The 24,635-nt window shown below is 39.3% G+C and overlaps 1 protein-coding gene across 1 annotated transcript; it reads right to left on the bottom strand.

The window, feature by feature from the left end:
• ube2h (ubiquitin-conjugating enzyme E2H) lies at window positions 1–24,027 on the bottom strand. The gene is made up of 7 exons (XM_080886395.1): window positions 23,757–24,027; window positions 9,002–9,078; window positions 7,944–8,018; window positions 7,814–7,853; window positions 6,523–6,575; window positions 4,835–4,963; window positions 1–4,673 (listed from the first exon to the last, which is right to left on the bottom strand). Exons 1-7 carry the CDS (start codon window positions 23,807–23,809, stop codon window positions 4,549–4,551), a joined length of 552 nt encoding a protein of 183 aa, XP_080742521.1. The 5' UTR covers window positions 23,810–24,027; the 3' UTR covers window positions 1–4,548.
• Window positions 24,028–24,635: the final 608 nt, after the last annotated feature.

Here is a 24,635-nt window from a genome sequence, read left to right as displayed (position 1 = left end):
ACACATTGAATGTTTTATTAAAAAAGAAGTTATAACAGTTTATTTTATACACAACTATTTATGAGGTTATAAGCCTATTAATAGAGAGCATCTGTCATTTTTGACAAGCATGCCCACTTCACAATGAAAAGAAAAAAAGAAAAAAAACAAAAAGACAAAATAAAACATGAGGGCAGAGAAGGTGGAAAAAAAATAAAACAAAGAATGGATTTACTGAAACAAACCAAAAAAAAAATCCAAAACCCTTTGACTTTTAAACCCTTGAGTATCACACACTAGGTACCAAATACATAGTTTCTATTAAATCAAAACTGCTGTTTTCCATGCTGCGTGTGCCTGCTAAATCCCCTGACGGCAGCAGTCGGCCAGCGCAGGGAACAAATCCACACAAGCACAAGACAGGATGGGAGGTGAGCCTCGACTCCACACCAGAAGCATGCAACTGCTCGAGGAGTCAACACATGGGGGAGGTGACTTTACAGGATGAGGGTTCCTGCTCTTTGCAGCTGTGCTGATAAAACAGAGAAAGGGCCTTGGGAGTCTCGTCTACAGATGAATAGACCAGTCACTTCACTCAAATCCTTCATCCTTATTGTATGCAGCAGGTTCTGGGAGAGGAGTGTGGCTATAGTTGCAAGACTGTAGCCCAGCTCTGGACTTCCTGTGCAGGTTTACAGTCACAATTGTGAGGCTCTGTGAATCCTAGCATCAATGATATAGATGTGCGGAGTCTCTGTTTAAACCTGCAAGCTTGTTGTCTGAAAGAAGTGAATGGGGAAACAAGCCAAAAGGATATGAAATAAAAGAACATAAAAATGCTTCAATCTTTAAAGAAATACTCTAGAATTCAAGTTGCAGTGGGAAGTGTAATCATTCACTGGCTTTAGGAGGTCTTCTTTAGTTCTTAAGTTAAAGATAACTCGAATTTTAAAAAAGGCAGCTATCAGTAAAATAAGATTGGCCATTGAGAAGATTGTTTACCAGAGGAACACCAGGCCACAGCTGAGTATATCATCAATTTATTGCAAATAATCCTGACAACCAATCTTAAGATTTTTGGAGGGGGGGGGGGGGGGGGGTGGGCAAAACAAAAGAAGATAAAAATTAGCTGTTAACTCCCTGTAGCACTGCTGCAACATAATGTGCCATTTTTATTACAATTGTCACCTTGGATCTAGTACATTATTAGTACAATACTGCACAGATGTCAAGTAAAACAAGATTTATGAGTTGCTTGTTACAAAACCCCCCCAAAAAACCTTAACATGAAATTCTTATCAGTGTAGCTGAACCACAGCTCAACCAACAGGGACCAAGTTTAAAACCCTAAAAAACAAACAAAAAAACGTGGGTCCCTCTCTGTGCGAATACACAATTTTTCTTTTTTCTTTATTTTGCTGCATGGGGGGGGAAACAAACAAACATACAAACACACACACACACACACACACACACACGGGTAAGGTTTAGCTTTTGATGTGCATCACAAACCTCACCACAAAATAATGTATAACATTCACTTTGCTTTCAACTGCCTTGAATGTGTCAACTATAGCAAAGGTTAACTCTGCCGAGAGCTAACCCAAGCTGACATTCAAAACATCCTCAGGGCGGATTAAAGAAATAACAATCCCGGGTTCAAAGCGGTCAAACTGATCAGATGAATTAAAAACAAACCATGGAGACGTCTGCATTCGAAAGAGCACAGAACTATGTTATAGATCATGCTTATAGAGAAAACCCAACGTCTTGAAAAGGGCTGAACCACACTTTAGATTTCAGTACAGTTAGATCTATCAGGCTCACTACAGGTCATCCTAGATTGAAATCCCTCTCACACTCACACACACACCCCTGTACAACTCTGAATCTGAAAGACGATGACAAGCAGGCATGTTTATGGGGCATCTCACATATAACCACAAAACAGACTAAGAATCAGATGACGCATCGATGCTTTATCAGGTAAGTATACCAAACTATGTAACGCTATCTGTAATACAGCCATGTAGCAAATGTTTAGTCGAAGTCGGTAAAACTAACTATCGTGACATGTCAAAAACACTGCTCAACAAACATTAGCATGATTTCCATCCTTTCAGTATCACCTGGGTGAAAATGTTATTCACTATCCAAGATACAGCCCAACTAAATTTCAAACCTGAGCCATACAAGTCTAACAATCCTACATTACCACAAATAAACCCTAATGCCATTCGCAGCCCTGGGTAATTCCCTTAATTGTCAGCAGACTGAAAATTTAGACGTCGAATCACAAATTGTACAGGATCAAACCGCAGAAACGGGAGAAGACTGTAGGTTAAAGCGATGTGCCTTTCTAATTTTTAAATGAATGACCTTCATGGCTTTTTGAAGACGTGGTTTTTGTGGACTTCCTTTTTATGACGAGGCACAGAAGAGGGAGTCGAAATCAGAGGTGATGAGGTGACCTCCCAAGTGGAATTCTGCCTTCAATCTTTCACTTGGGATCCACAATCCGCCACAAAGCGACCAGTGATTCTTACTGCAATCTACGAAGTGAATACATTTCAAGGTTTTCTAGGTAGTCCGTCTGCCGCGTTAGCCTCCGTGAGCAACACTAAGTCAGTGTTTTTGGGTTAACACTGAATTTTCATGAGGCTACAGAGAGGTGTCTTTTTACTGTACAAGGTATACGCTGTACAAAAAAAAAAAAAAAAAAAAAAAAAAAAAAGATTAAAAAACAAACCAAGCGCGCTGACCACCCCCCAACTGGGGGAAAAATTAAAGTAGAGAAAGGAATAAAACAAACAAAAAAAAACACAGAAGTGTCAAAACTCAAAAATGTGACTGCAATTCCTTTCCACGCATCATAGATGGACATCTTCACCCGCCACAGTGAATAACACAAGGTGTGTTCCTTTGTTTGATTTTAAAGTTAGGAACTCAGATCTGTACAGTTTAGTTATCATGTACAGGGCTCGTATTTCGTAATCCAAAAAGAGATCCTTGTAAGCAGACAGTCCACTCGACACCACCGGGGTTACGTACCAGTCAGACCAACATGGAGAGCATGCATCGGAGCAAATCCAGAGTAACAGTGGAATGTGAGGAAGACTGATACAACACTAACCTCAACAGGGAGGGGGACAAATTACTTTTAAATTTCACTCAGATCCACTCAGTAACCATATGACCATTTTTGTTGCTTTTTTACTGAGATTAAAACAGACTTTAGTGCTGTTCCTTTTAAAAAATATTTATATAGTCAGAAAAGTTCCTTAGGACCAATAACACTACTAGAAATGTGTTTCAAAAACACATATACAGCTGATTGTAATACAGAGACCTCCCTTCACAATGACAGTCTGGTGCTTGTGTGTTTGAGGTGACTCCTGATGTGGAGTATAAAATGCACATGCACGGTCAGATGGTTAAAGTGTAGCTCTGGTCTATTTTTAGTTCCCAAAATACCAAGAGAGTCTGACCAGAATGCCCACAAAAGAAAACCTATATTAGAGCTACCTTCTGTCTTCACTGCCTGTGTGCACTGACCTTACATGTGCAGTTTGTGCAGCTAGCATACATTGTACAAAACAGATCTTTAGTATTGTTGCTTATAATGCATTATGTTGGATTCTCAAATTAAACAAGTAGTTTCACATAGTGAGGACATTACATGAAAAGGCTGCTCTAAATGCTCGCTTTGATACGTTTTTGTTTTCCTACTCTTGGCTCTGCATGATGTACACGGCTCTGGCTAGAAGCACAAGAAGCTCCGCCTGCTGTTTATCATGGGCAGCCAATCATAAGGAGGCTGACTTAAAGGGAGAGCAGCTAAAACAGGTCAGCAAACATATACAGGCAGCTGCAGGTCAACAGAGTAACAAAGAGCAATGCAAGAGTAATGTAACAGTCCATGTAGAATCTGAACTGAATGATAAAAAACCCCAAAAACGATTTCATATTGTTCATATGTTTTAAGAGATATGCTTAAGAGGTATTCCAGGTTGATTTGTTAGCGTCTATTGGCACTGCACTTCATATAAAATGTGCTCGGACACTTGTGTGTCAGTGTGTGCATTTAAAAAAACAAAACAAACCCCCCCAAATATGTGGTGACGTACACCAGAGAGGGCAAGTAAGACCTAACCTGATCTGATGGGGACCAACTAACAAAAATGGTCAGAGTCAACTGGTATTATGGGAAAAGAAAGGAAATTATATGTCGCTGAGGTCAAAAGGGAAGTTTTATGAAGTGGATTTGTGTAGAGAAATCAGATGTTCACATGGAAGCTTCTTAGATGACGCACCACACAAATGAGCAGACTGACAGGCAGAGAACGTGGATGCGTGTGAGGAGAAACAGCTACAGAATGGGAGGGGAGGTCAAACACACCAAAGGCTATATATCCATAAAAATCCTTGTTTAGTAGTAATAATAATAATAATAATAAAAAATCAACTTGTTTAAATATGAATATTATAAGTCTGCTTTCTCATGGTTAGGAAATCAAATATAGTCTCTGTGGGGGTTAGGGGGGGCAGGATGGGGGAACCCTCCTATTACTACAACTCCATGTCCTGGGCCTCGTCTTCTGAGAAGTCAGACATGGAGCTTTCAGATGAAGAGTCGCCTGCCCCCTCTTCCTGCTCCTTCAGAGCCTCCTCTGTTGCATATTTCTGAATGTACTCTGCGGAAGAAATAGAGAAAACAGATTTAAAAAGGTGAGCTGGCTGGTCTGCAATAAAAAGGAAAATACCTCCTGAAAGGAAAATACTTCTACAAATTTATATTCTGCTGGATACAAAAAACATGGATTGCTGCAGGTAACATATTTTCATTAGGTTGAACCTTTGATTTTCTGCTTGTACTCCTCTGGCCGATGAAGGTACATAGCAGCTGCATCTCCGTTCAGGGGATCGATGGGGTTTGGGTAGGCCAGCAGCTGGGGCAGGAACGACTCAAAGATGTTGGTCAAATCTGAAAAACACAAAAGGAAACCTACTGGTTAGAACTGAAGTTGTAGAGTCACCAGGAAAACTTGATTTAAAAAAAAAAAGAAGAAAAAGAAAAGAAAAGGCGCTTTAGAATTTCTTTTTTTACAAATAATTATTAGAATTTTGTTTTCCTTTCCAAGTTACAGATCTATCCTTCATGTTTAAAGTTACATAACACTGCAGCTTCATTAATCCACACTGCCAACATAATCTGGTTTATCCCAACAAAGCCCTCGGAAAAAACAAAAAAGCTAATTCACATTAGATATGGTAAACCAAGAAACACAGAAGTACACTTACCTACATTTTTACTGTAATAATGATTCGAGATGCCTGGTCTGATGCTCTAATGTGCGCATGCATTAATTCAACAATCCAGAGGTTTATGTGTTTCACAGTTTGGCTGTTGACTGGCTATTAAGAACTCCAATACTCTCATTGTGCATGTCTCCCCACTGGATACTCTACCATTGCCTTGAAAAGTGGACTGCCCCAACTCCAGGTTGACAGTTTTAGGGTTTGCCCCCAAAGCATGTAACCTTATAAAGCTCTCCAATATGAACTGCTGTTCATTTAATGGATGTTATTTTCGGGCAACTCGTAAATGTAACCTCTAATCTGAATAAACCTGGTAAAGAAATGTCATTCCGTTATGTGCCCAATAAAAATCTGGGTGCTCTTGTTGAGTTACCATATCATAGCTTAGTTTAGCTTAATTTAAAAGGGGTCAGTTGGGCATTAACTCAAAATTCTGAGCTTGATAAACTCACACAGGAAGAAACAAAAAAAAACAACACCGCTTTTCACTAGTTCTCAGCTAGTTCTCTCAGAGCTGAGGGAGAGTCCAAAACCTGAGATGACACTTTCATCTCCTAGGTGTCACTGTTGGGTCCATTTATGTAAGGAAAGCAAACACTCCCCCAGTTCTTTTCCATGGTTTTTGGTGTTTACAAGATTAAATCTAATGCTTTTGCTCCCTCTTCCTTTGTATAGGCTCATTACACAATGCTTGGCTGACTGGCCTATTCCTGTCATTTGGCTTATTTCTGTGTGGTTTGTTTTGTTGTTATTGTTTTTTTTTTTTTTTTTAAACATCCGACACAACAAAACCTACAGTAATCCACACAAATACAACATTCGCTGGAAAATAATTAAGACAGAATGAATTCTCAGTTCATTTTTATTGGTTCTGTAAATAGCATTTAGTATTCTCCCGAGTAGGAACATGAGCTAAAATAAATACCAAGGGATGCTGGAACATCTGCTAGGTATATTACAGTACAGTCATTTATACTACTCAACAGCTATTTTAACCCTGTGAAGTGGATATTATGGGAAATTAATGGGGAATTTTACTGAGAGAAGGGCACGGGGAAGCCAGGGAAGCAGGGAGACCAGCAACAGTGAGGGAAAGTAACTGAGTATAATTGCTCCCATCAAGTATATGTGGGCATGTCTTCCACAGCTGACAGATAATAACTCACTCCTGTCGAAGGTGACTGTTTTCTGAACTCAATACAGACACAGAGCGTAGTCACTCACCATAAAGGGCTGTCCATGTCTGGTTGATGACATCTAAGCACACCGTTCCTGATCTGGGAAACAGAGGGAAAAGAGAGTTACAGGTTAAAAGGCCAAAGGCAGGCAAGGACGAATCTGTGTATGTTGCTACGCAGAGTTTTTCTTTTTTCTACAAAAGAGCCATCCTGTTTTGAAAATGTCTTCACGTTTGTTAAGAGAAATGCAAAATTAGATGCAACAGGTGTACTTCCCAGCAGCTTTTGAGCAAACTGTGGCCATTCAGCTGTATATTTCCTGTCAATTCTGAAAGTTGTGAAATATCATGTGACTAGAACGGCCTGTCCCTACTAAATATATAACTAAAACCAAGTTGCTGTGTAAGTTAATGTCAAGTTTCAGTAATTTAAGCTTTAGATTGTTATTGTTGACATATTCCTAGCCACAGATCAACAGTTATATAAATACACTTATTACAGACCTTACCCACTGGCTAATAAAAATGTTTCTATTAAACTTGCCATCATTTGCTGGTGAGAACAGCCTAGATGCCCTGCTATTTTTGGTATTTGAAACGCTACACTGTCACATATGGGGAGGAGGCACAAGTTTTTCCTGCTCACCTTTATGGACTGTTCAGTGGATTTACGGACTCAGAAAAGCAAAGAGCTTGACCGAGCAGGTACAAACGTACTTACAAACATAAGAAAAACAAAAGAAAAACACAGCAATTCTGAATTTTTTGGTCAAGTTTGGCCAATATTTTTCTGCTTCTCTTTTTGGTTTGTTTTTTGCCATCATTTTCTGGTGCCCAAAGATTACTGGAAATCACAGTGAAACAGTATTACTGGTACTTATATGGTGCGTTTCTTCTTTATTTGACCACTCAAAGCTAGTCCAATCCACTGTTCATCTTTGTACAAGCGCTTTGAACCTAATGTTCACACACTCTCACTCTTATAGATGCACCTTGGGGCAACTCACAGTTGTACAGTGTCTTTCTAAACGATACTTCGACATGCACACTAGAGGAGCCGGGGATTGAACTACCGACCTTCCGATTGGTAGATGAGCTACTCTACCTGCTGCCCTTTCAATACAACTCAAACATTTTCAGCTGTTAATTTTGTCATCTGTGAACATTAAGCAAGCATAAAATGAACGTGATGGCCAATGGCACTCCTATAACTGAGTTAGGTTAATCCTTTTCACATTTTAACATGAACATTTTCAAAACAAGACTTGACAACATACAAATATGAATTCTTGAGCTTCAATACTTGCATTAATAGTCTGAAATGGTGCAGCAACTTACGCTTCATCAATGTTGGGATGAAAAATCTTGTTCATGAATCCTGAAAAAGACATGGAATAAGTTAGGACAGTGCTAAAAACTAAAATTAAGATGAATAAGTCTGGATGTAAAGTAGAGTTAGAGTTCGTACCTATTGATGGTGATTTGAATGGGTATTTATCAGGAAGATCTACTCGCACTTTCCACACGCCTCCCTCATACGGTGCTGTACATAAGGAGGGGACACAGAATACATAACAAAAGAACAAAGCTGAGTGCAGACGACAGACTTTTATTCGCCTCAACATCATCTTCCACCCTTCGTGTATTTAAATGGATTTAAAAACAGTGTTATAATCAATTTTCTCTGCTACACATGAGCTTCCCTCATCACGTATCTGTCATTTTATGCAGTAATGCACTTCAGCCCAGGAGAAATCTTTACTTCCAAATCACTTCAAATAATACGCTGACATCAAAGAGGAAGCGACTCGGATTTTGCGGGGGTGTTTGGTGCTTGCCCAGAATAGCTGTGTGTAACAGGACCCTCGTGTGCTGTGCTGAAACTGAGTAGCACATACATGACAGATAACGCACATGACGGTTGATCAGCAATGGGGACAACAGTTCCCCTTTATTTGGCATTGTTTCGAGGCAACATAAACAGGGTCAAACACACACTTCCCCTCTTTGCTGATGCGTAAGTGACAGTGGTTTTAGTGTGACAGATGTTACAAGTAGCATATGAAAGAAGTATTTCCTGCTGATGAGGCCACACTCCTCATCCAAATTCCCCTCAAGCCTGTTCAAGCCTAGCTCCTTTCCGTTTTACACTTCGTGGCCTCAGCTCTAGTTTTGCGTTTTGCGTTTCTTGCCTGCTGTGAAAAAGCACTTTATGTTCTAAACAAAGAGACTGACACTCCTGCAGCGGCTGCTCTCACAACCACATTTACTGTCACTTCATGCTCTGTAAATCAATCTTAACATCTCATTTGTTTTTATGGCGATGGCATTCATGTTAATAGCTGGTTTAAAATACATTAAAATGCTTGCTTAATAGCACTGCATTCAAGGAAAAAAAAAGGTACCCTGGATAACCCCTTAATTATTTTAGAACATGTTACTGAATAAGGTCTCAGCAGCAATATTCAAAATGTCTGTGGAATGAGAAAAAAACAAAACAAAAAAACTGAAAGAAGAAAATCTTACTTCCTTGTGGTCCAAAAAACTTCACTACAAATTCATTGAGTCCACTGAGGATGGTGACTTCATGCTTGCTCTCGATGCTGTAGGACAGTTAAGGAGGATTGCTTCACGAAAAGCATACACATAAACAAACAAAGAACTGCAGGACTGATTCTATCGTTTGGCTTCTGTAGAAACAGTCAGTGAGCTGTGGTTGCTTCCTGTATCATCACATATTTTCCTGCATGGTAGACAAATGCACAAGAATAACCTGCCCGGTTTCCTCTCTCCTACCTGACATGATTGTCTGTATCACTGTGAATTATGAAGACTAAACAGAGGAATGACAGCTTTTGACAAATAATAATAACTTAATTGTTTTAATCCATAATCCTGGAGAGGCGTTATCTATTGCAACTAATAGCTCAATGCCATGCCCCTCGGGACACTGAATTAACATCAGGATGCTGACTGAAGTGTTCACCCATCCTTCATCTGCTAACTATTCCAAGTCTCTTTTCCATGTGTCACTCTCCATGAGCACCTTGGCTTTCTAGAACTTGATATTACCACACATACTTCTGACAAAACAGTACTCACTGTACGCATGTCTACAAACTGAAATGCTAATTTTAGTCACTTCTCATAGTTGTAACTAATGGAGCCGACAGCCTAAGAGTCCAAAATATACAGTTAATACTGTACTGGTAATATCAGAAAAGGAGGTTTCTATAGTATCATATATAGCTGAAAAAACTATATATATTGTTGAGCATTATTGGTGCCTTCATAGATGTGAAAGCTACCCATGTGAGCTGCACTAATGCTCCCAGGGAGTCTTTCATACAGTGGTGAAAACCTCCATGGGATGCTTTTTATACCAAGTCATGTCACTAATGAGCCCAATTAGCTATGAGATGTTTGAGATAAGATGTATTTTTAGCATCCCAGCTCAATGTTTTCAGCCTAAACTTGTTTCTGGGATCAAACTAAAACAATATGTATACATTTGATGTGTTGTCTGAAGTTTCATTTACAAATATTTGCAAAAACAATGATTTCCTGTTTTTACCATGAGCCAGGTTTGTTTGTTTTTGTTTTTTAAAAGAAAGGTGTTAGTAAAGAAAAACAGCCTGTGTTTTCATTTGCTACTCCAGTCATAGCTATAATTATAACATAAATAAAGTTTAAAAAAAAAAGAAAAAAAAAGAAGTCATTATCACACTAAGCATTCTGAATCACCGCTGTTTTTACAAAACCAAAAAGAAATCACTTTGCCTAAATGTGACCAAAGGAGATCATAATAAAAACATGAATCACCGTTTTCCACAGCGAACAGAAGCAGCTGTCTTGTTGATCCTGATTTAGTGTGGATCTAATTAGCAGCATCACTGACCCCAAAGGGTTAAATCAAACTGAAGGTTATTTTAAGTTCTGGTAGAGACTGCTAGGAGCAGATTGAATCCCTGGCTTCAACAAGGAAATGTGTCTATTTCAGACAGAAGAGGAACCTCTCTGTTCTGACTCGCACTGGAGTCAAGTAAGCATTATGAGGGTCTCCGATGCAAAATCCAAGGCGAACTAAATACTCATCTAAAGGTCACTAGGAAAACATAAACAAGCCCAGTGCCTAAAGAAACAACTCCTGCATCATATTTCAGTGCTCACACTCGCATAATTCCTCATTTTATTCTAGTTCTGCTCTTTATCTAAAAAGGGCATTTACACATCTAAAAGCTATATAAGACAAGGCAGCAGTGACAAGGAACAGGACGATACAGACTGTGTGTGTTGTGGTATGAAACAGAAACCGTGAGGTGTGGTGGGTGATAAGCGAATTATGGGGCTAAAACAACAGTAACTACACTGCACACTGACTGAAACTGGCCAGTCTAACTAGGAAGGCAGCGAAAAATCGACCCTGCTATATGATGTCACACTTACCTAAATTACAAAATAGAAATGCAAATGTAAGGGTCCTGATGGCCTATAAATATTAAACTGTTGAGTACGTTTAATATCTCATAGAGTAAGATAATGCTAACAGACACCACTGACATGTAACTTGCTTTCATCCAACTAAAATCTATCAGTTTTCATCTAATAAGGAAACAGCAGTCACATGTAGCCACAGATTCACCCAGTTTCAGCATCTGTCAGCAGCAGCTTCACCCAGACCAAGCTCGATTTGAATTTCAATCACTGCGGTTATACTTTCTATTCGAAAATTAAAAGAAAAAAAAAATATGGTTCACATGAATGCAATATGAATTCCAGCTTTTTAATTTAGGCTAAAAAGGCTAACGTGTAGAGTACACTTGACCCACTGATTGATTCAGTTAACCTAAAGATGAAGGAAAGAAGAATTTCAAAGAAGAATCTCTCTCAGACACAAGCTCAAAACTAATATCACTTCGATGTGATTCTTTCCATCTGTCTGGTCTAACCCAATAGCCTTTTCTACCCAATAAATAACTATAGGTCTCTGTTGACAATGTTCTCACACTACAGAAAAGGAGTTTGGCATGTCTGTAAGAACAGAGGGAAGTTGTAAATTCCCCAACTGTTTGATGGATTGAGATGGAATGTGAAAAACACAGCCAACCAACTTACTAGCTTAACTGAGCTCAACTCTAGATTTGTTTTTGGTTTGTTGAAGTCGACTGTGTTCAGATTTGGCAAATAAGTCGAATAAACAATGTCAACAAGCACAGAAACACTGAGAAAATAGAACCTCTGCAACATTTACATGTGTATCCCTTTAAGAACATGTGACTGATTTGGGTGCATTTAGTTGTAACATGAGATACTTTGTATCTTTAACATCTTGAAAACATGGTAAAACACACTTGGATCACAAAAGGCTCTAAAGGTATAAGCATGCAGTGTAAAAGTGCAACACACTTAAATGTTGCACCTCATCTTAAAAGGTTATAATATGAAGTGCTAAAATAAATAAGCTGATAAAAGGGGAACTAAAATATAACTAAATAATTTGTCACCCAGCATGGGTAATCCCAAATACCCAAACAGAATTAATGGAAAAAGGACAATTAACTACAGAGTTATATCATTACTTATCTCACCCCCACGCAAAGATCGCCTGTCCAACCCTTGACCTTGGATTTATATAGTTAAAATCACATAAAAAGGTAAGTCAATAAATATAATCCAACACACGGAGCCCAATCAAGCTAGGAGAACATACATAAATCCACACAGATAACAGAAAGCCTTGAACTGTAACCTAAATTCCTTCACTACCAGACTTTATTATAAGGATATACTGACTTCAACATGCCAGCTCACTCTTTAATAACACAGTGTTAGACATGAAAAAAGTAATAAAATAAATAAATTAAAAAAAAGGTACAAAAGAGCTCCTCTCAGACTAACAATTACCTTGTTACTCCAGGACTAAGGTCAATGTTGTCCTGATATTTCTTCTGTAGCCTATAAAACACATTTTAAATACCTAGATGTAAAAATATGCAGTAAATAGCATTTACAGTTGTGGTCTAGACATGTCTTGTTTTCTTTCTGGTCCATTCAGGCCTCTATCCCTGCCTGACCCAGGATCAAAATATCCCCTCGCAACCAGCCTCGTTCCAAGTACAGAAAACAAACACGACGGAGAATCATAAACAGCATACTGTCAAACAATGTGGCGTCAAATATGCTCAAACATTTCGCTCTTGGAGACAGCAGTTGTTGATCTAGTGATGGGAGGCACTGGCTATTTTCAAAGCATGTTCCTGTCTCTTGCCGTTTTTGAACAGCAGGGGTCGAGGAAAAGCCAATTCCATTCATCTGATCCAATTCATGTATTGCATCAAAGGACAATGACGTGCAATCAAATCAAACGATCAAACTGACTGCACAGGTCAGTTATTTACAGTTTTGCCTGAAACTACCAAGATTTCAGCCTTAATTACATAAACTGTGACTTGAGCTTCATCCAAGTCAGAATTATAAATCACATGCAATCTGACTAAGCTAATAACATGCACACTGTTTTACCTTCCACGTCATCAACATGCCAGGCTAGAAAAAGTATGCGATCCTCTGCAACAACAACTCGACCACAAGCACAAACGAGAGTCGGAGAGTTTGGAAGTTTAGATGTGCCCTTACCTGTAAACGAATGGCATATAAAACCTGCTATTGGAGATCGAAAGACTAAAGCAGCAGCAAGTCTAAAGACTTGGGTGTTAATCAATCTATAATAACATTTTCTAGAACAATCCCCCTCCCCCATAAGACTGAAAAATATTTTGTACCTGGGATGTTGCTTTAAGTCCTAATTTTCCACCATGCAATCACACTAATGATTTCCATCCACCATTTGTTCTGCCTGTCATATGGACAGCTAGCCATTGTAGCTGCTAGCAATGCTCTGTTGAGTCATTTTATTATTGCGCCACAGATGAACAGGTGCACGTATCTCTACCTTTGTAGCCTGGTGTGTGTTTTTGTCTCAAGAGCAGAAACATGTAGCAGACGCAGTTTTCTTGCATATTTGGTAAAGCGCTGTGCTTTGTTGGAGGATGTTGAAGGTGGTCTCTTTTAGATGTTAAATCTTTGATGGAGGCTAACACATACAGTGGTGTGAAAAAGTGTTTGCCTCCTTCCTTATTTCTTAGTGTTTTGCATATTTGTCACACTTACATGTTTCAGATCATCAAACTAATTTTAACATTAGACAAAGCTAAACAGTAAATACAAAATGCAGTTTTTAAATTATGGTTTCATTGATAAAGGTGAAAAGCAACACATCATGCAATGATCTAAAGAAGCACCTGAGAAACAAGGTCACTGACACCTATCAGTCTGGAAAGGGTTACAAAGCCATATCTAAGGCTTTGGGACTCCAGTGAACCACGGTGAGAGCCATTATACCAGGGGTGGGCAACTCTAGGCCTCGAGGGTCAGTATTAGATGCGTCCTTGATCCAACATAGCTGATTCAAATGATTAAATTACCTCCTCAACATGTCTTGACGTTTTCCAGAGGCCTGGTAATGAACTAACCATTTGATTCAAATGTGTTGACCCAGGGTGAGATCTAAAACCTGCCTCGAGACCTGGAGTTGCCCACCACTGCATTATACACAAATGCAGAAGACTTGGAACAGTGGTGAAGCTTCCCTGGAGTCAACATCTCATTCAGGAGGTCACAAAAGACCCCAGAACAACATCCAAAGAACCGCGGGCTTCTCTTGCTTCAGTTAAGATCAGTGTTCAGGACTCCACCATAAGAAAGAGACTGGGCAAAAATGGCTGCATGGCAGAGGTCCAAGACAAAAAGCACTGACCAAAAAGAACATAAAGGCTCATCTCAGTTTTGCCAGACAACGTCTTGATGATCCTCAAGACTTTTGAGAAAATAGTCTCTCGACTGACAAGAAAAAAGTTGAACTTTTTGGAAGGTGCATGTCCCCTTACATCTGGCATAAAAGTAACACAGCATTTCAGAAAATCATCATCATCATCATACCAACAGCAAAATACAGTGGTGGTAGTGTGATGGTCTGGTGTGATGTTTTGCCGCCTCAGGACCCGGAAGACCTGCTGTGGTAAATGGAACCTGAATTCTGCTGTATACCAAAACATCTTGAAGGAAAATGTCCGACTATCTGTTTCTGACCTCAAGCTGAAGTGGACTTTGGGTTCTGCAGCAGGAAAATGATCCAAAACACACCAGCAATTCCACCTCTGAATAGCTTAAGAAAAACAAAAAACAAATTTTGGAGTGGCCCAGACAACGTTTTGACTTGAAGCCGATTGAGATGCCGTGGCATGACCTTAAAAAGGCAGTTCGGGCTCGAAAACCCTACAATGTGGCTGAATTACAACAATTCTGCACAGACAAGTAGGATAAAATTCCTTCATAGCGCTGAAAAAGATAGCAGCTATAGTGGCCCAACCAGTCATTAGATTTAGGGGTCATTTTTTCCCCACACAGGGCCATGTAGGGCTTTCACCCCCCCCTTAATACTAAGAAATTGCATTTTGTGCCATCTTGTGTTATCTTTGTCTATTATTTGAATGTGTTTGATGCTCTGAAACGTTTAAATGTGACAAACAGTTAAAACAGAAAATCAGGAAGGGGCAAACACCTTTTCACACCACTGTAGCCCTTGCTCTCAGACATGTCCAGGCTCATCCAGCTGTTGTGCATACAAGGAAACCTAACATGGCAATGCTATAGCGATATTACACCTTTATATAACTTCAAAATTTAGACTGGTATTACCACGAAGGATATGACACAGCACTAGAAGAAATGAATGATTGTCCTAAAATTCCTCCTTATCATTAGGTAAGAATCTGACTTCGGAATGTGGTAAAAAATTATAGAAAATTGTTGAAGCGAAAGGTTCAGAGGCAAGATATAAAGTAGTAAAGTGAAAGATATCAAGCTACAAATTCCCTTTTCAATGAAAAACTTACAACTTAGAAAGAGAGTACCATATTTATATTTCTGTGTTTGGAGATGAGGAACTCTAAGAAAGTCATCTCTATTTTACTTTCACTCCCTCACACACAGACTGTAGCAAAAAATATACAATCAAAGGCCTTGGAGATGAAAGGCAGGAAATATAGCAGCTGCCCTCAGGGTGTATGCAATAGGTAGGCTTCCTACACCGAGAGACAAATATAAACGACCAAAAGAAACACACATTCACACCCATTAACCATTGATGTAGAAAACTATTATTTCTATGAATACAAGCTGCAATTTGCAGAAAAACAGACAAAAACAGACAACAAAGTCAATGTGACCAACAAGACTGTTCCTCCTGTTTAAAAATGGATTGAGAGACATGAATTATGCATGTGAGCACGTGAGACCATGAGTGTTTACTTCTTTGAAAATCTCTGCCAGCATACAACTTTATCTGTACATGTGGATTGTTCCTGCTAAAGTCCAATCCTGTGTTTAAATCTGGATGTGTTTGTGCATTCAACATTGTATGTATTACTGCACCGCGCCGAGCCGAGCAAGATTACTGTGTGACCTCCACTACACTCTGCCTGAAAACAGAGGCAGCTACTGTAGCACAGCAACCATCCTGCCACTGCAGGCAGAGCGAGTGATAGGCAGGGTGTTTCTGAGAGAGAGTGATTTAATCAACTCCACACCAAACAAACACTGTTCTCCCCTTGCAGTCATCATCACAAAACCTCACTGACCTACAGTCTCCCTCTTACCCTGAAGTAAACACTTTCCCCAAGTAGGGCATTTTCCGATATTGCTAATTAAGAAAAGACAAATTAAAAAAACAAAAAAAACACAAAAACAAAAAAAACAAATGTAGCTTGGTGTTAATGGGGATTTGCAGCCTGAAAAAACAAAACTAAAATACAAACAACAACAAAAAAAAACAAAAAAAAACAAAAAAAAACTAAACCCCAGCTCATCGACTCTGTAGACAGATAATCCTGTGAATACATGGTCAGCTAAAGAGGAATGAAAATGAGAACAGAATCAAGCCTGCAGCTGCAATTCAACTAGTCTACAGATGGCTCAAACCCACCCTTGTATTTACAAGAGTGATACGACAGTGGTTCTGTTTATATCTAACAAGATGTAAATAATTAATCTATATAATATGTAAACTTGCCAGTTGCTTTACTGGCTCATAAAATGACATGAACTCTCCATTAAATCTAATCCAATGCAGAGGACTTTAAGTAAGAGTTCTTCAGAGTGTCTGCAAAGTAAAACAAGCCAAACAAAAAAAGTCAAATCAAATCAAATTATTATTATTATCATCATCATCATCATCATCATCCACTACTTAAACAATCCTGTAGTGATATACACCAGAAATGCCAGCAAATATGCTTCCACGCTTGTGCACTGAGGCAGACTCTGCTCACCACGTTACAAAGATTGCAAGGTACACAACGGGGAACTGAAGTACACAGTGAATCAGAACAACAGCAACATAAATTAAAGAGTAAACAAAGGATTTTACTAATATGAGAATTTGATTTACACCAAATTCATTTTGATTCAAATTGTTCCTGAAACTGTGAATGCTGTAGGTAAAAACCTCTGGTGCTACAATGTTACTGATAATTTGTTTCAAACTACATCAGTAATGTGGAAGCAGATAGGTTAGCCTTCTGCTTATTTCATGTCTTTCCAACATCTCACTAAGAATAGAAGGAATCTCTGTGTCCCTCACCTTCTCTCAGTGCCATTTTTATTTTTTTTTTGCATAGTTTCTCCACTTTATTATTGGGCATTTTTAACCCCCTTTCTAGACAAATGCAGAAAGCCAGAATATACCACAACAGCATTATGGCTCACTCCACCAGAGCACTTGGAAAAAAAAAAAAAAAAAAAGCTATGTTAGCTTACCTATCTCTCTGCTTAAATAACAATCAAAATAAGCTGGCTCTTTGGGAGCAAAGACGATGATTGATAATTATGGTAAATGAAGATGGTTGTTACTAATACCAGATGTCAAAACGTTTAGTGAACTGCATTCCTGCTATGGATAAAATATGTCACTATTTCTTAAGCTGCACACTATACTTTACTACTCTATAGTTATTTTCACATGCTAATATGTGCTTCTTGCAAGTACAGCACCTTTGGGTGGCAGCAAACATCTACATGCTTCTGAATTTAATATTTTATATTCAAAAGTTAATTTTTTACATGATATAATCAGACTAAATATTCCGTCTGTGTTACTAACTGAAAAAAGACAACCATTTAACTCATGAAAAAAGACAACCATTTAACTCATGAAAAAAGACAACCATTTAACTCATGGCCATATGGTGATCTATTTTACACTGTAAAATTTTATAGATAACACAGCTACAAAAAAAATAATTAAAAGACAGGGGGAAATGGTTAATTCACATTTAAAAGGCTAAACAATGCAAAAGGTACATCTGCTCAATGGTAACAGGTTGTACCTTGGACAGGCGCAGGTCTAGTTGTGCTTTAGAAAAACAAAGAAGCATTCTTTTACACCCACCACAAAATGAGCATGTTGGAAATGCTGAATGGAAATGGCTATCCTTTGCTTTTTTTTTTGTTGTTTAAATCTCAAGTGTGGTGTTATTCAGCAAAGCTGGGCTTAAGCTGTCTGTTTTAGAATCAGCTCCGGCTCCTTCTGAGACATAAAGAGTCTGAATGCTGATGGAGGACCGGTGTGTGGGGCCTGTGCAAAAGAAAATCTTGCAGCAGGCTTTACATATCAATGGACATATGCCCCCAAAGGCCTGACTCAACTGAAATCCGATTGTAAATGTCTGGTACTGTTAAGCGGCGCACTCACTGGAAGGTGGATGGGAAATAAATTAAAAATAAATATGTCTGTTTTATTTCTGCTTCAAAGATCCACAGTCTATAATTTTACACATTTAATAGGACTGCTTTCTCAAATATGCACAATCATTGCTCCTGAGAATAATAAACCTTGGGCAAACCTTTTAAACATAATACAGATTTCAAATTTCACCAGATGTAAAAGCCATCTGCACAAGACAACAACTTGCACTTGCAGCAAAATTGAAAAGCTCTTTTTTTTTTTTACCCTTACTCATTTAGTAATAAACCGTAAATAGCCAGCTCAACATGCAAGAGTTAGCCAAATGTATTATTCACTTTGCAATGCAGATTTAGTTTTCATCAGATGCAAGTCTCAATATACCAATGGCTACCTCCCAGTGTGAGAGCCGGAGGAGCTCAGAATTGAGCAGACTAAGTTCTTTGTCTTCACTGGTGAGAGATGAGAGCCCACCCACTGCAATCAAATGTGAATCCTTCAGCTGCTCCTCCTCTCAGCCCTTCACTAAATCAACAGTCAATTTACAGCAGTAGTGACAGAGTCTGTGTGTGCGCACGTGCATTTGAGCTACGTGCATGCACATACAAATGAGTTGATCATTAACACAAAACTGAGCCAGTGCAAGAAAAACAATGGCCTGGATCTGAAGCAGCAGTCTAATGAGAAAATCTAATAAACAAGATGTGCTGCTTATTGTACAGAGAAAAACACAAAAAAACTCAAGAGACATTTTCAGGAAATGGCTATGGTGAAATTCGCTTTAATTAGAGAAACACGCGGGGTTAATTTTATCAACTTGACACAGATGAGAAATGAACAGCAGCAGATTAGCACAGTGAGGCAAGTATAGGGTGTGTAAGTATAGGTTGCATTTTTTTGATAAGGGCCTTTTACTTTATATGCAGGTTAATTTCAAGCAAATAAAAGCTGCAGTGGTTTTACTGCAACATTTAAATAGGCAGATCCAGCGGCTCTGGCCTACATGACCAAACTTAGTTACCCCATTGTCACTCCTTTGATTTTCCACACTAAAGCACCTCTGCATGTGAGTGACAGAGCCAGGCTGAACTCCCAAATGCTAGGGGAGGGAAAAAAAAAAAAAAAAAAAATCATGCGAAACAAAGAGAGGAACTTCAGTCCATCTGTTTTTCCAAGGGAACGCAGCCATGCGTGCAGGAAGCTTCGCTGTATGCACTATGGGATTAACAGTGAGGGCCTCAAACACCCTACTGTCAGCGATGCCTTGCTCCTGGACCCCCAAAACAGGACTGTCAATCAGTGTGGCACCTCCTGAATAGTAGGGGCCTCATACACAATTGACTTTGTTACCTTGCATTCATTCACAAAGTCCTAAAAACGATAAAAAGCAGGAGCTCGGTTGGATGATATGTTTTAAACACGCCTGCAGTGACACAAGCAAAGTTATGCACCAAATGTAAATAAAGATAATAAAAACTGTGTCAACTGACAGCATCATGCATGCGGTTCAACACCCACAAAATCTTGACAAGACTTATATTTAACCGAATTTTAAATTCAATTCGATTTTTTTGTATGCTTTCAGATATTTTGCCTGTGGGAGTAATAGTATGGTGAGTAACTGAGGCAAAGGACAACTGTGCTTTACACTTTTTATACCTACAGCACGTCACATTATCTTGCAACCACAATGAAAATAAAATTGAAGTTAGCAAGTTTTCTATGAACTTCTTTGTGTCAACTACTGTGTAGTTATTCCAGCCCAGTAACAAAGCATGCTGGTAGCTTATGCAACTTCCTCATCAGACCAGGGCATTCCACATTTTGCTCATGGGTTCATTGTGCCTTCCATTTAATCAGTCAGGAAAGAGCATACAACTGCTGGCTCCTTCCCTACAATAAACTGCATCTAGTTAGTTCAGTCCAGCAATAATAGCACTGAGTGCAGTTTAGCTGCCCGTGACTGTGCGACATGGCCTGACGCAGCAGCAGGAGGTAGAGAGGGAGGGGTGGGTCACAGGGGCTTCTCTAAATGGGAAACACAAAAGAACCTACCGCTGATGCTGTCCGGATGTCATTCTACATGGGCACAATGGGCCAAAAAAAACTAAGCAGAGAGGAGATAAAGCTCAGGATTGGTATTACACTTAGCAAGGGAGGAGGGATGCTTTGGAGAGGACAATCAAAAATGTCCCATGAATCTGGACAAGTGAATAAATCAGATTGCGAAAGGTTGACTGCTGCGTAAAATGTTACTTTTAAAAAATAATTTAAAAAAGTCTAAAAATGTGAACTCTCCTTGAAAACTGCAAGTTGAGAGGTGTGATGTGCAACACCTTTATCAATATAAAAGGAGGTATATGCTAATGTTGACATGAGGTATTATGATGAATACTGGAGCAGATTAAAGCCTCTGACACCCCTCTGCGCAACTCTTAGCAGACTTGAATAAAAATTGCTGGTGGCCATGCTCCAGAGAGCCCTTTCAGCAGGAACTCAAAGGTTGAAAAGTACAGCTGGGATGTCATTTTGAGGACATCAGATGTCCAAACATCCCCTCTGATAGAGCGAAATTTTATTTACAGCAGAATATACACCTCAAGTCTTTACATCTCATATTAATTACATTTTTAGCACCTAGAGAAGAGACATTTTAAAACTCTTCTCTGTTGGTTTTCCCATTTTTAATTAAATAAACAATTTTGCAGTGTGTTAACTGAAAGACCAATTTTGTAACAATTACATTAGATAAATTAGAATTGTCACACATAAAGATGTCCAAGTCTTATTGTTGGTCAATTATATGCCAAGCAAAAGCGAGAGAAGTCAATAATAAGAGCCTTGTTAAAATGACCTGTTTTAGCACGCACAATAGGCTTAGTGCTATGTAATTCACCTGTTCTCAAATTCCAGGAGCTTTCCACCTGAAAGTCTTTGTAAAACAACAAGACCAATAAAAAATTATATGCAAATAACAGCACAACTTCCTACACAATATGTGCAGTCAATCCCACACAACAGGCTGAATGTAAAGCTCTTAGAAGTGACACACTGTGCTAAGCTCCTTCAAGAACATTGTGTTCGACATCAAAATCAGCCCAACCGAGACCAAGACAGAATACCAAATGTCAAGAGGTTATGCAGATGATAGGAAATTAATGTTAATTTAATGTTTAAGAAATCCAGTCTGTCAAGAAGCGGTCAATAAATATTGTCTCATATTGTATAGGAGGGAACGAACTAGCAGGAAGACGTATTACAGTGGAAAGTCACTGTACACTAACGCTTAATGTCTTCTCTATCAATATTTCACAGAATTGTACAAAGAGTAGTGAGTACTAGCATATAAAAGCAGGCTGCAGAGTATTGGCTGGCTTGGGACAAAGCTTAACTGAGTGGTGCTACATGTTAAGGTCATTCTGACATTCATTTTCACGAATTCCCGCACGGCCTCCGTTCTAGATTCACAGCTCTCCGGTGGCCAAAGCAAATTAATGCACAAGGCCTCTCAGAACCTGCGTCTGTCTAAAAGCCAGTGTGAGTTTCAGGTTTTGGTTACACTAGGGGGAGATGCATTGATAGCAAGCACAGAAACAGGTTCTTATTGATAGTTTAGAAGAAGGGCCTACTAGAATCTGGAGACCTGCCCGCTCAAGATCAAATCCAACTCTTTAAGATCTACATTTAAAACACACATAGCTGTCATTCTTAACACTTGCTGACCACTAGTCTTGGATGGTATGTTTAAACACTCAGGCCACTGTACAAAACTGAGCAGGCGGTATTTAGCAAACCTGCTCTTGCCTGTCAGTGAAGTAGCTCAAGAAGGAGAGGGGTTTTACTACACTCCAATGCTTTGTGTGTGGGTGTCCACACTACAACCTTTACAACTCTTGTTCTGTCCGTTTCAGCACCCTGTCACAGTTGCTACACCTTACACATAAATGGTGTCGAGCGGGGGAAGAATAAACTTTACATACTCATCACCAATCTCTTACTGCAGTAAAAAAGAAAAAAAGAAAAATATAATGCTATATTCAAAGAGTCATATATTATTGGTCAGAAATAATTAAATTAAGCCCAAGCTTGAAAACAAAAACAAAACAAACAACACACTGTCAATATTTTAATTTTAAAACTATTAGTTTGAAGCTGTTGGGGTAACTTCTACTTGTTTTTGGTTTAATTCTGACCAGCCCACTTCTAACCCCATATTTGCAAAGCTTTTACTGCGATCCCATCAGCTGTTCTAAGTCCCTCCCTCATGTGGTTTCCGGCTAGTAACAGGCTACCCAATCATTAAGCTGGCTTCCACTGTTCTGGGACAAAAACAAAACTACTTGTTCATACTGTTCCTTCTGGAACATTGCATGGACTGGAAATCTGACGTTATGATTCACTTTTATAACTGCTTCTGTCATCCCTGAGTGAAGCTAAACAAATAAAGCAGCGGTGCAAGAGTAAACATGGTGACGACGACTTGAAAAGCAGAACACACTAGATGCTGCCAAAAAGTTCAAACATTCCACAGTGAAAATGACTGTAGGGGACTTGACACCTGCTGTACCACGTAACAGCTGCCACACTCAGTTCCAGATCCAGTATGTCCAAAACTACACGTTAACACCCATCGAAAATGAGACAAGTTAGTACTGCATGCATTTGCCTGTTGACACTGAAGTACAGTGAGAGACACTGATCAGGTGGCCATTTTGATGCTGAAATTAACCAACTGACTAGCACGCCAGTTCAACAACGCTCGTTGCAGGTCTTCTTGTCAAGTGGTAGATCCAATAACACACATACCAAACCCTTAGTGGGGTTACAAAGCAAAGCTAGGTAAACCCAGATCGCTATACACGCAGCAATAACGCCAACGTCTTGCGACTAGAACAAAAGCAGCAGCGTTTTCAGTTGGGCTTACGTTATGTAAACAAGGTTCTGTGTAAGCGTGTGAAAGGGGCAGTTTGAGTTTGATTCCCGTCATAAAACAGAGGAGTGAACAAAGAAACCAAATTGCCACAAGGTGTTTTAGGTAGTCTACCTCTGCTACATCTGTTGGTGGTGTAGCAAAACATTTCTGTATAAGGAGAAAAACGTCGGCGTCTGTGCGGACATTGCAGTAATTTTCAGAGCTGGAGAGCAAGCTCTAGACAGCTAATGTTAGTTACAAAGAAATAATATTGCGATGGAAAAAAAATGCCGGAAGGACCTGTGACCGATCTGATTAGCTAATACAGCTGTCCCGATAAGCGACTGAAGGTTCGCAGGACAGAATTAGCTAACACTTGGCTTTGCTAGCAAAATGTTGTTTACACAAAACACCAGTCATTCACTGTGAAAGCATTTTCTGCTTGAGGGGGGTTTCAAGAAAAACAAGCAGCACCAATAGAGTTCACTCATATAACGTTGACAAACTGTTCAGCACATAGCTGACCAGATAGCGATTGAGAGACTGTTGTTTATGTTCAGAAAGGATACAGTTTCACCACATCGGTATCCATTCGCCTTTTACCCGGACTTGGAGACGACATTTTTGCTTCTTCCACCGCAGAACACCCGTGAGAAAGCTGAAAGCTAGCCACCCGGAACGCTAGATAGTCTAGCAAACGGTACTATCCGAAAGTTAACATTTGCCTCCAGAAATGCTCGCAGCGAGACGTCTTCCCACTTCAACGTATCTCTGCCCTAATGAGTAGCTGAGCTGTCTCTAGACCTCTGCCGTTCACTGCCTCTCAACGATATGACCATGGTTCCGACACAGGGATCCCTCCGCGAATGACGTCATATTATGTGCGACCCAAACGTCACCATAAATGGCCATGTTTGTAGTTTTATCCAAAATATCATTGTTTTTAATATTTAAGTTTCATTTGGAAACACGTACATGCCTGTTTTTACAGTTAAAAACTGATATATTGGAAAAAATATTTCAAGATGTTCAGGATATCATAATTGCGAGCAGTGGCTCAGCTCCTCCAGATTGTCACCCCTACATGTTGGCTGTCAGGACTTGCACCCCAAAATGTCTGGCAAGACCGACAGTCCATTTCAAGAACAGTGAATGTTTTTGGGGGGGAGGGGGGCATCAGTCTTGTGATTTATCTCTGTTAACTGACTAAGTTCCCCCAGAGTTATGCGAAGCTGAAATATACCTCATATCTTATTTATAGAATACAAACAAGACTTAATCTAGGGAAAGAATAAATAAAATGGTCATGGCTAAAAATACCACTTCTACAAGACCACAATACCTATCCATCTATCTATACATAAATACACTCATGCACATAAACACACTTCAGCAAATAAAATTAAAATAAACTTAAAAAAACACATTCCAAAAAAAATCTTTGTGAA

This window comes from Rhamphochromis sp. 'chilingali' (genome assembly GCF_963969265.1).
Source record: "Rhamphochromis sp. 'chilingali' genome assembly, chromosome: 7".
NCBI lineage: Eukaryota > Metazoa > Chordata > Actinopteri > Cichliformes > Cichlidae > Rhamphochromis > Rhamphochromis sp. 'chilingali'.
The sequence above is the reverse complement of the archived record's forward strand: the minus strand, read 5'-3'. Positions and strand labels throughout refer to the sequence as shown.

What these genes read in the sequence shown, in the direction of transcription:
- ube2h (XM_080886395.1), bottom strand. Translation starts at nt 23,809, where the DNA reads ATGTCGTCTCCAAGTCCGGGTAAAAGGCGAATGGATACCGATGTGGTG. An exon ending in GATACCGATGTGGTGAAACT is followed by an intron (nt 9,079 to 23,756) that starts GTATCCTTTCTG and finishes ACTGTCCTACAG; the next exon opens with CATCGAGAGCAAGCATGAAG. An exon ending in CATCCCAACATTGATGAAGC is followed by an intron (nt 6,576 to 7,813) that starts GTAAGTTGCTGC and finishes TCTGTTTCCCAG; the next exon opens with ATCAGGAACGGTGTGCTTAG.